The 12,019-nt window shown below is 36.5% G+C and overlaps 1 protein-coding gene and 1 pseudogene across 1 annotated transcript; one reads left to right on the top strand and one right to left on the bottom strand.

Moving 5' to 3' along the window:
• Window positions 1-125: 125 nt before the first annotated feature.
• Window positions 126-1,418, bottom strand: LOC119996911. Its single transcript, XM_038843691.1, has 2 exons — window positions 833-1,418; window positions 126-619 (listed from the first exon to the last, which is right to left on the bottom strand). The coding sequence occupies exons 1-2, from the start codon at window positions 1,416-1,418 to the stop codon at window positions 126-128; spliced, it is 1,080 nt and encodes a 359-aa protein (XP_038699619.1).
• A 195-nt stretch (window positions 1,419-1,613) lies between these two features.
• Window positions 1,614-11,043, top strand: LOC119995983 (annotated as a pseudogene).
• The last annotated feature ends 976 nt before the right edge of the window (window positions 11,044-12,019 follow it).

Here is a 12,019-nt window from a genome sequence, read left to right as displayed (position 1 = left end):
AGGAATCGCGGTTGCATTTAGCACATGCAACAAGCCTTTGAACCCCTAAGGAAACCTTAGTGGACGAGTTTTAGTCTTGTGAGGGTTTTTTCAGATCTACCTACAAACTGTGACTTATAGTGGACTCAATCGGATGACCCTAAGCGAGCCCATAAGTGCTCTACAAGGTCATCTTGCAACTGGGAATGGGTTGAAGAATCTCTAATTTGACGATGTGTTTGGATGAAACTTCGAAACTCAGCAGTTTGAGTATGTGACATTGTTGGTGGAGTTGTGAGTCCATCGAAGTCTATGTGGTCAGAGCCCCCGTTTTCCTCAACGATCATATTATGTAATATTATGCAAGCTGTCATAATATCGTCAAGCGTATCGACGTCCCAAAATCTTGCAGATCCACGTGTTATGGCAAAACGAGCTTGTAAGACCCCAAAAGCACGCTCTACATCCTTCCGAGTAGCTTCTTGCATTTTGGCAAAGTGTTTCCGTTTTGGGCATTGTGGGCATGGAATTGTTTTCACAAATGTAGACCAACGAGGATATATGCCATCTGCGAGATAATATCCCATATTGTATTGATGACCATTAATCGTGTAATTTGCTTCGGGCGCACGACCATTAGCTAGTGCGCCAAATACAGGAGATCTTTGTAGCACATTGATATCATTTAGAGACCCTGGCATTCCAAAAAATGCATGCCAAATCCACAGATCACGCGATGCCACAGCTTCCAAAATAATGGTCGGCGAACGACAATGTCCGGTGTACATCCCTTGCCAAGCGGTTGGGCAATTCCTCCATTGCCAGTGCATGCAATCAATACTTCCAAGCATACCAGGAAAACCACGTTCCTCATTTTGTGCTAATAAACGATGAACGTCGTCTTGATCGGGTGCCCTCAGGTACCTTTCTCCGAATACTGTAACAACTCCTTTGACAAACCTTCTTAAACTTGCAATTGCAGTACTCTCGCCGATCTGTATGTACTCGTCCAAAGTATCTGCTGGACTCCCGTATGCCAGGATCCTAAGCGCTGCGGTGATCTTTTGAAGAGCAGATAGCCCTAAAACTCCAATTGCATTTCGTCTCTGGGTAAAATACGTATCATTCGCGACCACAGCATTTGCAATGTGGAGAAAAAGATTTCGACTCATTCGAAATCTTCTCCTGAATAGACCTTCATGGTAAACAGGATCTGGCTTGAAATAGTCATTCCACAATCTGGAGTGACCGTCATTGTGATTGCGTTGAATAATTCTATGGCCGGGAACGGAACCACGGTGGCCAGTTCGTCTCCTCCCATTAGCTTGTTGATCGTCATTCTCTCGGGCATTAAAAAGTTGTTCCAACTCATCTTCAGAATTAGAGTCGAAAGCAATGAATTCTCTCAAAATCTCAGAACTAGCATTTGGGTGATCCATGTTGATGTTTTTGAAAGATTTGACATAAAGTGATGAGTGAGAGGCTACACATTTATAGAATTATTAAAAAAATAAAAAAATGTGATAAATTAAATGAAAACCCATTTTACATACTCATTGTTAGAATGAAATTTCATTAAAGTATGCATATGAATATGCATATAACTATTCAAATATGCAAAGTACACTTATGCATCCCCATTTTGCATGCCAGTGTTGGAGATGCCCTAACCCCTTTTACGCCGCTGTTTACACATACGACGTTTGGCGATCTCCCTCCTCCTCCTCCTCCTCCTCCTCCTCCTTCTCTCTCTCTCTTCAGGTACCTTCTCTCATCCTCTCTAATTTACTCATCTTTTACGATTTCATTTTCCTACTTCTCCCTCGGGCTCTGTGCATTAGCGTGACAGTGACAACACTCATCGAGTCAAATTGCCATTTCTAGATGAAATGGGAATCAATGTAGCCGGAAATGCTGCATTCGTGTAGTTTTCTTGAAACTCTTAAGAGTTTTGGCTAGGTCAAGCCAATTTTACGTACGTAACTTATGATACGCTGTTGACATCTGTTTTCTTTCAGTCTTTGTGTAATTTTTTCAATCATAAACATCATGTAGAATAGGTCAGGGGTTGTAATTATGTCAATTAATCTTGTTCTGCTCAAAATGTGATTTTATGCCTCTCTATATTTGTTTATGTCAGCTTACAGTTTACTTGCTGAAGATATGGCTGGTGATGACGCAAAAAAGCCCAAGGCTAAAGCTAGTGGTGAGTGTTTCTATCCCATATGTATTTAGTGTTGGATTGAGCTGCTGAGTCATTTTGTCAATGTTCTAGGGGGCAAAAAGAAGGAGGTGAAGAAAGAGACTGGATTAGGGCTTTCCTTTAAGAAGGAGGAGAACTTTGGAGAATGGTACTCAGAGGTATTTTATGAACATTCAACTATTTTTTATGAGTTCCGCTTTGTGATCTTATGTTTATATGCTTCTACTTGTTTTACAACCTTGATGTTTTCGTCACAGTTGAAGATACTGTGTATACTGTATACATACTCTCGTTGAGTAATTTGCACTCATTTTAATGGTGTAATCAGTTATGGTAGGAGTGAATGATGTGAATTATTGTGATATGTTTGTTGGAGAGAGTATAAATATGGGGTTATTTTTGAGTTTCAGTGACTTGACACAAATACAAGAAGGAAATAAATAAATAATATAAATGAAGAAAGCAAATGATATTCAGATTATTAATTGAAGTCAACAAACAAAAGACTATTGACTTGAAATTCGAATGAATATTGATTATGCGTAATATCCTTGTTTCTGTGTGTGTGTGTGTGTGTGTTTATGTGTGTGTTTTAATACTCACCAGACTCACCATCAAAAGGATTAGATTTGTCAGATTCCATTATTCAAATGGGAGGGAGAGAGGGGGTGGATGTTGTTAATCTGTATATAGAATAGGAATCCGAATATCTGCCAAAAACTAGTACAACCTCCTTCCGGTAAGGGAAATTTTTTTTCTTCAGGTAATAAGTAAGAATGGAAAGCAGCTATTGACTGGATTTTAACATTTTCCTTGTTTTCTTAAGATACACCAGCTGTTTAACACCTGATGAAAAGTTACTTACACCGACACAAGTGAACATGCAATTCATTGAAATTGCTCGGTTACACTCCCGCTAATTTAATTTATCTTGGCACAATGTATGACGTTTTGGAAAGAAATAAAAAAGGGTTTTTGTGAGGGGTGGCCCCCTTGTACACTATTAATATGATTTCATTACCATTCAGAAAATGGTGGTGGTTGCTGCTTAATTTCTCCTTTGTTTTGTATAGGTGGTTGTCAATGCTGAAATGATTGAGTATTATGATATCTCTGGGTGTTATATTTTAAGGCCATGGACGATGTCAATATGGGAGATCATGCAAGTAAGTGTGCACTTTTTCTGAGTCAGCTAAACTTTTTTTCGCACATTGTCTTCTGAAATGGTTTGCTGAATGCAGGCCTTTTTTGATGCAGAAATTAAAAAAATGAAAATCAAGAACTGTTACTTCCCTCTTTTTGTTTCTCCTGGTGTTCTTGAGAAGGAGAAGGATCACATAGAAGGTTTTGCTCCAGAGGTTAGATTTTGATTTCTGTTGGACGAGAAATATATTGTTTACTGTCTCTTTAGAAGATAATGTTCAAGTTGACAGAGATCTTTTCTTTTCTGTTTTTCATTTTTTTTTTTAATTTTGAGCAAATTCATGTAGGGGTAAGGTCTGCGTACATCTTGTATGTCCCCAACTTTGTCCACTGCAGAGCCTTGTGCACGAGCGTTGTTTATCTTTTTTGAGCGAATTCATTTCACCCCTTGAGAATTTTATTGTTTCCTTTGAGAAAAACTGGGTATTGCTGGAGAACACTGAGAGCTAATGTTAGAACCTCACAAATAATTTTTTATTCTTAATAATGAAGCAATATTAGACTTTTGTACTATATGCTGAGTCCAAATAATAACAATATTACAATTATATATTTCGACTTGTTAATTCCACTTTCCAACTTCGTTCAATTGGTTAATGATTTGAGTTTAGTTTGTGCCTTTTATCGAAATCAAAATTCAAGTCAAGCTTGAGCTCTGATTGGCTGACTTTAAATGAATAGGCAATTGGGCAAATGCATAAATCTATACAACTCATAAGAAGCTTGGCTACGGGCTCAATTGATTTTAAATAAACAGGACTTGAGCATAGGAAGCTCTGCTTGTCTTGGTTTGTTTACACCCATAATTGAAACCTCGAGCTTGCTTTTTGATGATGCCATTTAGATCAACATTTAAGAGTCGACAGATAATGCTTTCAAGTGGGATTATACTAATGACCTTGATATCCACCCGACTTCATTGGGAGAAAAAAAAAATGACATTGTGTTTGTAGGTGGATACTGGATAGTCTAGCAGATGCACTTGTTCACTTGAATGTGATTGAATTTGCAACATTACCCTCCACCCCACTTCCTTATTTTTGGCAAGTCGTCCACCCCACTTCTATGGAAGAGGAATGCAGTATGTAGTAAGTAAATGCATTGGGCATTCTTGTGAGCATTTGATACTTATCTTTGAGAGTGCTTAGTTTGTAAAGCCGTTTTTAGCTTGTTGAATCTATGTTAAACAAGCTTTTGGGCCGTATCTTCCTATTGTATTTATTCCTTACTGGAAAAAAAGAAAAAAGAAAAGCAAATTGAGGGGAAGAAAGAGAGGTGCATACTGGTCACCTCCTGAATCTTGTTACTTTTCAGGTAGCGTGGGTAACGAAATCTGGTAAATCTGAGTTGGAAGTGCCTATTGCAATTCGTCCAACTAGTGAGACTGTTATGTATCCCTACTACTCAAAGTGGATTAGGGGACACCGTGACTTACCTTTGAAACTTAACCAGTGGTGCAATGTTGTTCGATGGGAGTTTAGCAATCCGACACCATTTATCAGGTCTTCTTCTCCTCTAAAAAACATCTCTCCTATAAAACACAATTTTCCTTCTTGTGTATGGAAGGCATTGTTTTGAAAAATGTTGCCTTTTGAGATGTCCTCTTAAAAACCTCACTCCACTGAAATACGATTTTCTTTCGGGTATATGGAAGAAATTGTTTTGAAAAATGTTTTCAGATATCCTTTTTTTGTTGTTGATAGATGGATATTTACATGAATTCTAATCCATGTCTGCTCATACCATTCCCATGACTTGAAGTTTCAAGTTTTAATGATTACAATCCAATCATTGATTTTCATCTCCATTTACTGAATTACTGAAAGTTCCTGTTTTTTTAATTAATAGTTGCAATTTAAATGAATGCATCCTTACAATATATGAAAAGCATTTCATGTAAATTAATCTATGGGATTTAGATAATGACGCAGTCAACTGCAAAGCTATAATGGCGAGAAACGACACTAGTACATGGTTGCTACCTATTTTTTCACGGTATCCAAATGGATGAAAATATTGTTCATTTATGTTCCTTACGGAGGAAAATGTCATCACTTCTTTGTCTACATATGAGAATATCATCCACTGTCGATTAACAATGGAAGGTGAATTGTTTTCCTCGATAATAATTTGCAGAAAAAGTTTCTTTTCAGCATTTTGCAGGAAAAAAGTTTCTTGTCAGCAGGTGATTATGTCATAAAACAAACAAAATGTGAATCATCAAGTCAAATTATGCTATAAAAGCTATAGTTTTGCTCTTGCTGAAGATTAGAGTAATTGGGTTATGCTTTCGATGTTGTTTGCTGTATTGCTTTTTGATAAAGCTATTGTCTTTTTAGATCTAAAATTTTTGTCAGTCATTTCGTTTACTGATTGATATTGACAGTTTCGTGGCTTTTCTTTTATTCATCAATTGGCATATCCTCATCTTTCAATCTTATTTCCTATTATACAGTATGTCTAATGAAGTCTGATGGCATGGCTCATCAATTCAACATATCAAGAATCTGGATTGATAAGTGTGTGCTCTTGCTAACATGTTTTTCTGACTTTAGGAGCCGTGAGTTTCTTTGACAAGAAGGGCATACTGCGTTCGCAACAAAGGAAGAGGCAGACACGGAGGTATGATAATCACGAGTTAAAAAATTATGACTAATTACCAAAGAATAAATTTCTTTGCTGAAATATAGTTGAAATGGTAAAGCAACGAGTTATGGAATTTTTTGGTGCTCTGCGTCTGCTTTTATTTTGTTGCTTGAATCATGGTGTGAAACTGCATAGTAGTGTTACTGTTGTAAGGAACTTTCAAATGACTTCTGATTTTGTCCTTCGAGGTGCTTATATGGTGGCTCTCAGTGCATTTGTTTCAAAAAGTAGTTGTGACCACGATAGAAGTGCCCATTTGCCATTTGTTCTTTTTTATTATTTTCAACCTTTTTTTTCCATTTTGTGATACATCATGATTCTGTGGCCTGATTAGATGATTTTGTTAGTGCCTCTTGTGAAATTATTCTGGATAAAAACAATCATGCATCTGCGGCACTCTCTTACACTAGTCAAGTGGCGCATGAGTGCACGTTAAGTCGTTTATTTCTGGATAGCTTTCTTGGTGATAGGTCATCTAAATTTTTTTGAACTCACGCAAATTTGACACGTACTTCCTTCTTGTTTACCTTGAAGACCCAGCCTCAGCAGTACAATTGAGTGGGAGTGAAATTTAGAAGTAAAAAAAAAAACTAATATCATTGGGGCTTGGTAAGAATCTCTATATGGACTCAAAGAATTGTCGAGGATTTAATTGTGGTTACTAGTGGTTGCCTTCGCAATCTCAAAGAGTTACATAATCTAGTTAACAAGAATAAGTTCATCAATTTAAACAATTCTTCCAAGGTCTCTGGCTTTCATTATGTGAGTAGGAACTCGGTACGCTCCGGGTCGGGGTAGGGGTATGGGAACGGGGTACGCTACTTGATTAATTTGTGGTACGCTTGGGGGTAGGATTAGTTGGTACGCTAGTTGGGAACGTGGTACGGTTTGAAGAGTTATTTGGGTGACCACCCTCTTCTCCTTCCATGACTGCCTCCGAAATAGCTTGAAATTTGTATGTTTTGTATGGAAGTTAGAGCATGACAGATTGACAGCAGCGAAGTAAAGAAGAGGAGGTACAATTTAAAAGTTGAGTAAAATACTGCATTGACCAACCCTGTTGAAGCTTTGGGTGAAGAGGAGGCCAAAAGCTATGTTGTTGATTATGATAAAACTAATATGATTGAATCCACAAAAAATGATGGCAGACTTTTGGGACACTAATTTGAGCGTCCTAGGTCGCTAATGTACCCGTTCCGGTACGTTTGTCCCAATTCAAGGTATGAGGGGGGATTGACCGTTCCCAGTAACTATGAGTAGGACAAAGTAGCTCTGTTGTAAGGTCCAAGTAGGATGGATGGATCTTGCAAGTTATTACATAATAAAGACTTCTGTTTGTGCTTAAATTTGTTTTGTGAAATCCAATACTTTTAAGAAGCATAACAATTCAAGCTAACAAGTTATGAGAAGACCTTGTGTCCCGCTATGATATTGAACAGTCTAGTATGTTGAAATTTTGAACAATACACCCCATCTGGAACTTGCACACAACTATTTAGTATCTGGCACAGTAGATATACTATTTCTGTGTAATTAGTCGGGTGGTGACTTAGTGTTATGGTCTGAATTCTTAGATTTTCAACATGAATATTGCACTATCAAGTTTTGATAAAGTTAATTGAAGGCAGAATTATTTGAAGACATATTGATGAATTTAATCATGTTAAAGATGTGAAATTATCAAATTATAGATGTTCTTTTGGAAAAGGCGCCTTGCTCTGTGATTCTTAAGTTGAAGAACTAAGAAGTCTAATGTGTTATTATCAGCAAGCTTGGTATTTTATTCTTGTTATTGTTGTTGAGATATTTATCTGGCTTTTCTTGTCTAATGATTTTTATTGTAATTTGCTCAGATTTATAATTAACTAATTATAGTTGTGTTACATGTTTAATTGTTATGAATCAGGTCCTCGAAATATTGGAACTATACAGGCGTATATATGAAGAGTTCTTGGCAGTTCCTGTTATAAAAGGCAAAAAAAGTGAAATGGAAAAATTTGCTGGTGGACTTTACACAACAAGTGTCGAGGTACATGATGACTAATATCTTGGCATGCATGATCCTATTCCTACAACTATAATGACATTATGATATTTCCGCTGACACTTTAATGATGTTAGAGCTATTTTCACTGATAATTTTTTTTGGCTGAATATAAATTCCTCCTTCCATTTCATCATATATTATATCGTAGGCATTTATTCCGAACACGGGTCGTGGTATACAAGGTGCAACGTCTCATTGTTTGGGCCAAAATTTCGCAAAAATGTTTGAGATTAACTTTGAAAATGAGAAGGGGGAGAAGGCCATGGTCTGGCAGAACTCTTGGGCATATAGTACTCGCACGGTATTCGTTTGTTGCTTAGCATTTTTTTTGAGTTGAATAATTTCCACTTGCTCGAATACTTTGCCATGTCATTTTGGTAGGAAGAACAATATCTTCCTGACTGTATTTTCTTTTTGTTATGTATAATTTTTTGTTGTACTCCTCATACTTGTCCGGTTATTTCTTGTTGCTTTCTTTGTTAATAATAGTACTCTTTATTTCCTTTTCTATCTTATCTAATACTTGGCAAATATGTCCAGATAGGGGTAATGGTGATGGTTCATGGGGATGATAAAGGCTTGGTGCTACCACCTAAAGTGGCCTCTGTTCAAGTTATTGTAATTCCAGTGCCTTATAAAGATGCTGATACTAAGGGAATCTTTGATGCATGTGTTGCAACCATTGAAACCTTGTGTGAAGCAGGTATCCGCGCTGAGACTGACTTCAGAGATAATTATTCTCCTGGCTGGAAATATTCGCACTGGGAAATGAAAGGGGTTCCTTTAAGGATTGAAATAGGTCCTAAAGACTTGGCAAACAATCAAGTGAGTGAGCAAGTCCAATGTTCTTACTTTGTTTTTTAATTTTTGTCTTCTGCATTGTTCCATGATATAACTGGAAGAATGTTTAATTTTATCTTATACCAGGTACGTGCTGTTCGCCGTGACAATGGAACAAAATTAGATATAAGCCGGGACAGTTTGGTTGACCAAGTGAAGACTATGCTTGACAACATTCATCAAAGCCTGTTCAATGCTGCAAAACAAAAGCGGGATGCCTGTGTCCAAGTAGTCAAAACTTGGGATGAATTTAAGGAGGCTCTCAGCCAAAAGAAACTGATATTAGCTCCTTGGTGCGATGAGGAGGTATGCTATTAATGTTTACAACTTCTGCAATGTCTTTTTTTTATCATTTTTTGAGGATATGGAACCTCTCCATGGTTGGGCTGTGTAAACTGCAGATATGCAACATTGTTTATCCATAATCTGAATCCGATGTTTGTGGTTATGTTACTTCTAAAATTATTTATTTAGATTAACTTTATTTGCCCTTTTTGTGTGAAAAGTGTCTTGTGCAGCTTTGGTTCGACCACTGTATCAATATTTATATTTATTTATATTTTATTATTACGACATAAAGCACTCGTCTAGGTTCCCAAATGAGTCGAAGTTCTGTCCTCTCCGCTTAATTGCCTTGAGTGTTGGTTCTTGTACTTAGAAATTTGAAACACATGTTCATCATTGTATCACTAACTATTGTCAAGGATGTTAATCTCGCATAACCGGACTCTGCGCTCAGTTTTGTTTTATCTGGCTAAATATTTTGATTTAGCTTCTCCACAATCTAACTTGAGGCTTACTTGTAATGATTGCCATTCTGTAGTAAAGGTCACTCATTGGTTGGCTGGATATCTAATGTGTTTTTCATCCTTTAATTGTTATATATTTCTTTTAAAGACAAGCTTTGTGTCCCTCTGCAGGAGGTGGAACAAGATGTTAAAGCTCGAACGAAGGGTGAGATGGGAGCGGCAAAGACCCTTTGTTCCCCATTTGATCAGCCAGAACTCCCAGAAGGTATGATCTCTCTTTTGGTGAATCAACATATATGCAACCTAGAAATCCAAGTTTTAGTGGAAGCCTACTGTCAATGTTTCACCAATCCTAGCTCTTGTTGCCTGTGAAATTTCTTGAACTGACCAGAACTTACATTGTAACTATGCCATCTCGAACAAAGGCTTAGATCAAGATTGAAGTATGCTTTATTCTTTCTACTTACCATGATTGCTATGCATACTGGTAATATGAAAGTGTAACCGGATGACTGCTGTGAGTCTAATCTTTTTTTTACATACAAATTGGCAAGTAAGTTTTCATAGAACATAGATTACTTAGCTTCTGTTCCGCCCAAGCTATACAAAATCTAGATCCCATTCATTATATTAAATTGAGCATTAAAGTTCAATCTTGCAAGTTTCTCTTCAAGATTGCTGAACCAAACTGCAAAAATTGATTGTATTTGGAGGATCATAGATACAGTCCTATAATTCTTGATTCAGTATCTGGGCACTTTACATTCAAACTAATTCAGTAGTTTCTCTTGTGTTTCTTTGGTGGTATTTTTTGATAATGTCAACCCTCCCTCCTGGGGCCCCACTCTCTGAATATGGGGCTACCTTTCACTAGAATTTCCTACTCATAATTGAAACAAGAAATGATTACTAGTATTCATGCCAAGCCTCTCTTCTTGAATGGACCCGAATGATTTCAGTTTCGATGATGGAATGCATATTTTGATTACTGTTAATTATAGTTTCTTGATTATCATTTCACTCAGGTTGTGATGACTTCAATGCAGGTACCAAATGCTTTGCCTCGGGGAAGCCTGCAAAGAAATGGACCTACTGGGGAAGGAGTTACTAGATTATGAGGAGGTAATCTTGCAAAGTTGCTTGAATACACACAGTAGGGAATTGGAGGTGAGAAGATATCTCGATTAACACTGCATTGAATGATGGGGAGACACCGAGTTCAGTCGATTGCATTTTATTTTGGGTTTTCTTTACCTGAAAAGATGTGCTCAATACATTTTTCCTCTTTTACACATGATTACTTGGTGTCTTCCCCAACTATTACTCATTCAATCTTTCCCATCGCATTGGGATAATCATAGAATTTTCATTTACCTTTTTGGTTCTTCCTTAACATAACAGTTTCTAGGTGGAATAGGCCCAGCAAAGTGAGATGGGAGCAGCAAACATGATTTACTGGCAAGTCATCCGAGAAGAAAATTACTTTTTTAATTTGCAGTTTGAGGCCCATGTGTGTGAATGCAAAGTGCGACTTGATTGGCTTTTTTGTTAAATTAGTTTTATTATTAGCAAACGGAAAGATGAAGCAAATACGCTACATTACCATACTGAAAGTCTGGAGATATTCGCTAGTTATAAAGGTAATGGAAGTAAATCTAATTTTTGGTAACCACAACTAATATAGTGCAGTCTGCAGTTGCATATGGTAAGAACTAAGAAGGGACGAGTCGTTAAGCAGTAGCTCTCTCAGTACAAGTTGCGTATAAATGCATTCAAATTGCTTGCAATTATGTTTTATGGAGTAGCTAGCGTACAACTGGAAAAAAGAAGGAAAAGTAACATATAGAATTTAATATATGTTGGTTATTTAAGAATTATTATTATTCTGGAGCATATATTCGGTAGGTACTTAAATCTCAGCGGAGATAAAAAGTTTGCCACTCAGAAGAAAGAGAAAAAGTTGATATTACTTGTTTGATCATTTATTATGAAATTTTAGATGAAAATTATAAGATGCTTAATATGATATATCATAAAAAAATTGTAAATGTTCAATTTTTTTAAAGTTATTTCAATTAAATTAAAATTGTTTTCATAAATTAATTTTTTTATATTTAAATAGTTATTTTTAAGTCCACATGTCAGAATAAGACTTTTAGAAAAGTCTCTACTTCTAGAGATCAAACTTAAAAGAGAGATTCTATATTTTACGTAATAAAATCCTAATTAAACAACTTTTTATTTGGTGCCATGTGGCTTAACCTATAGACCCTAAATTATTTTGCTTTTTAGTAGTTGTAAAAATTTACGCAGATTTTTTTTATGCATATTTGTAAAATGGAAACTCCATCT

Source organism: Tripterygium wilfordii, chromosome 4, assembly GCF_013401445.1.
Source record: "Tripterygium wilfordii isolate XIE 37 chromosome 4, ASM1340144v1, whole genome shotgun sequence".
Taxonomy (NCBI): domain Eukaryota; kingdom Viridiplantae; phylum Streptophyta; class Magnoliopsida; order Celastrales; family Celastraceae; genus Tripterygium; species Tripterygium wilfordii.
This window is presented reverse-complemented; position numbering and strand designations above follow the sequence as displayed.

Bases quoted from the DNA above. Each gene is read 5' to 3' on its own strand.
- LOC119996911 (XM_038843691.1), bottom strand. From the start codon at position 1,418: ATGGATCACCCAAATGCTAGTTCTGAGATTTTGAGAGAATTCATTGCT. The intron at 620-832 runs GTATGCTTGGAA...TTGGCGCACTAG, and splicing joins TGAGGAACGTGGTTTTCCTG to CTAATGGTCGTGCGCCCGAA.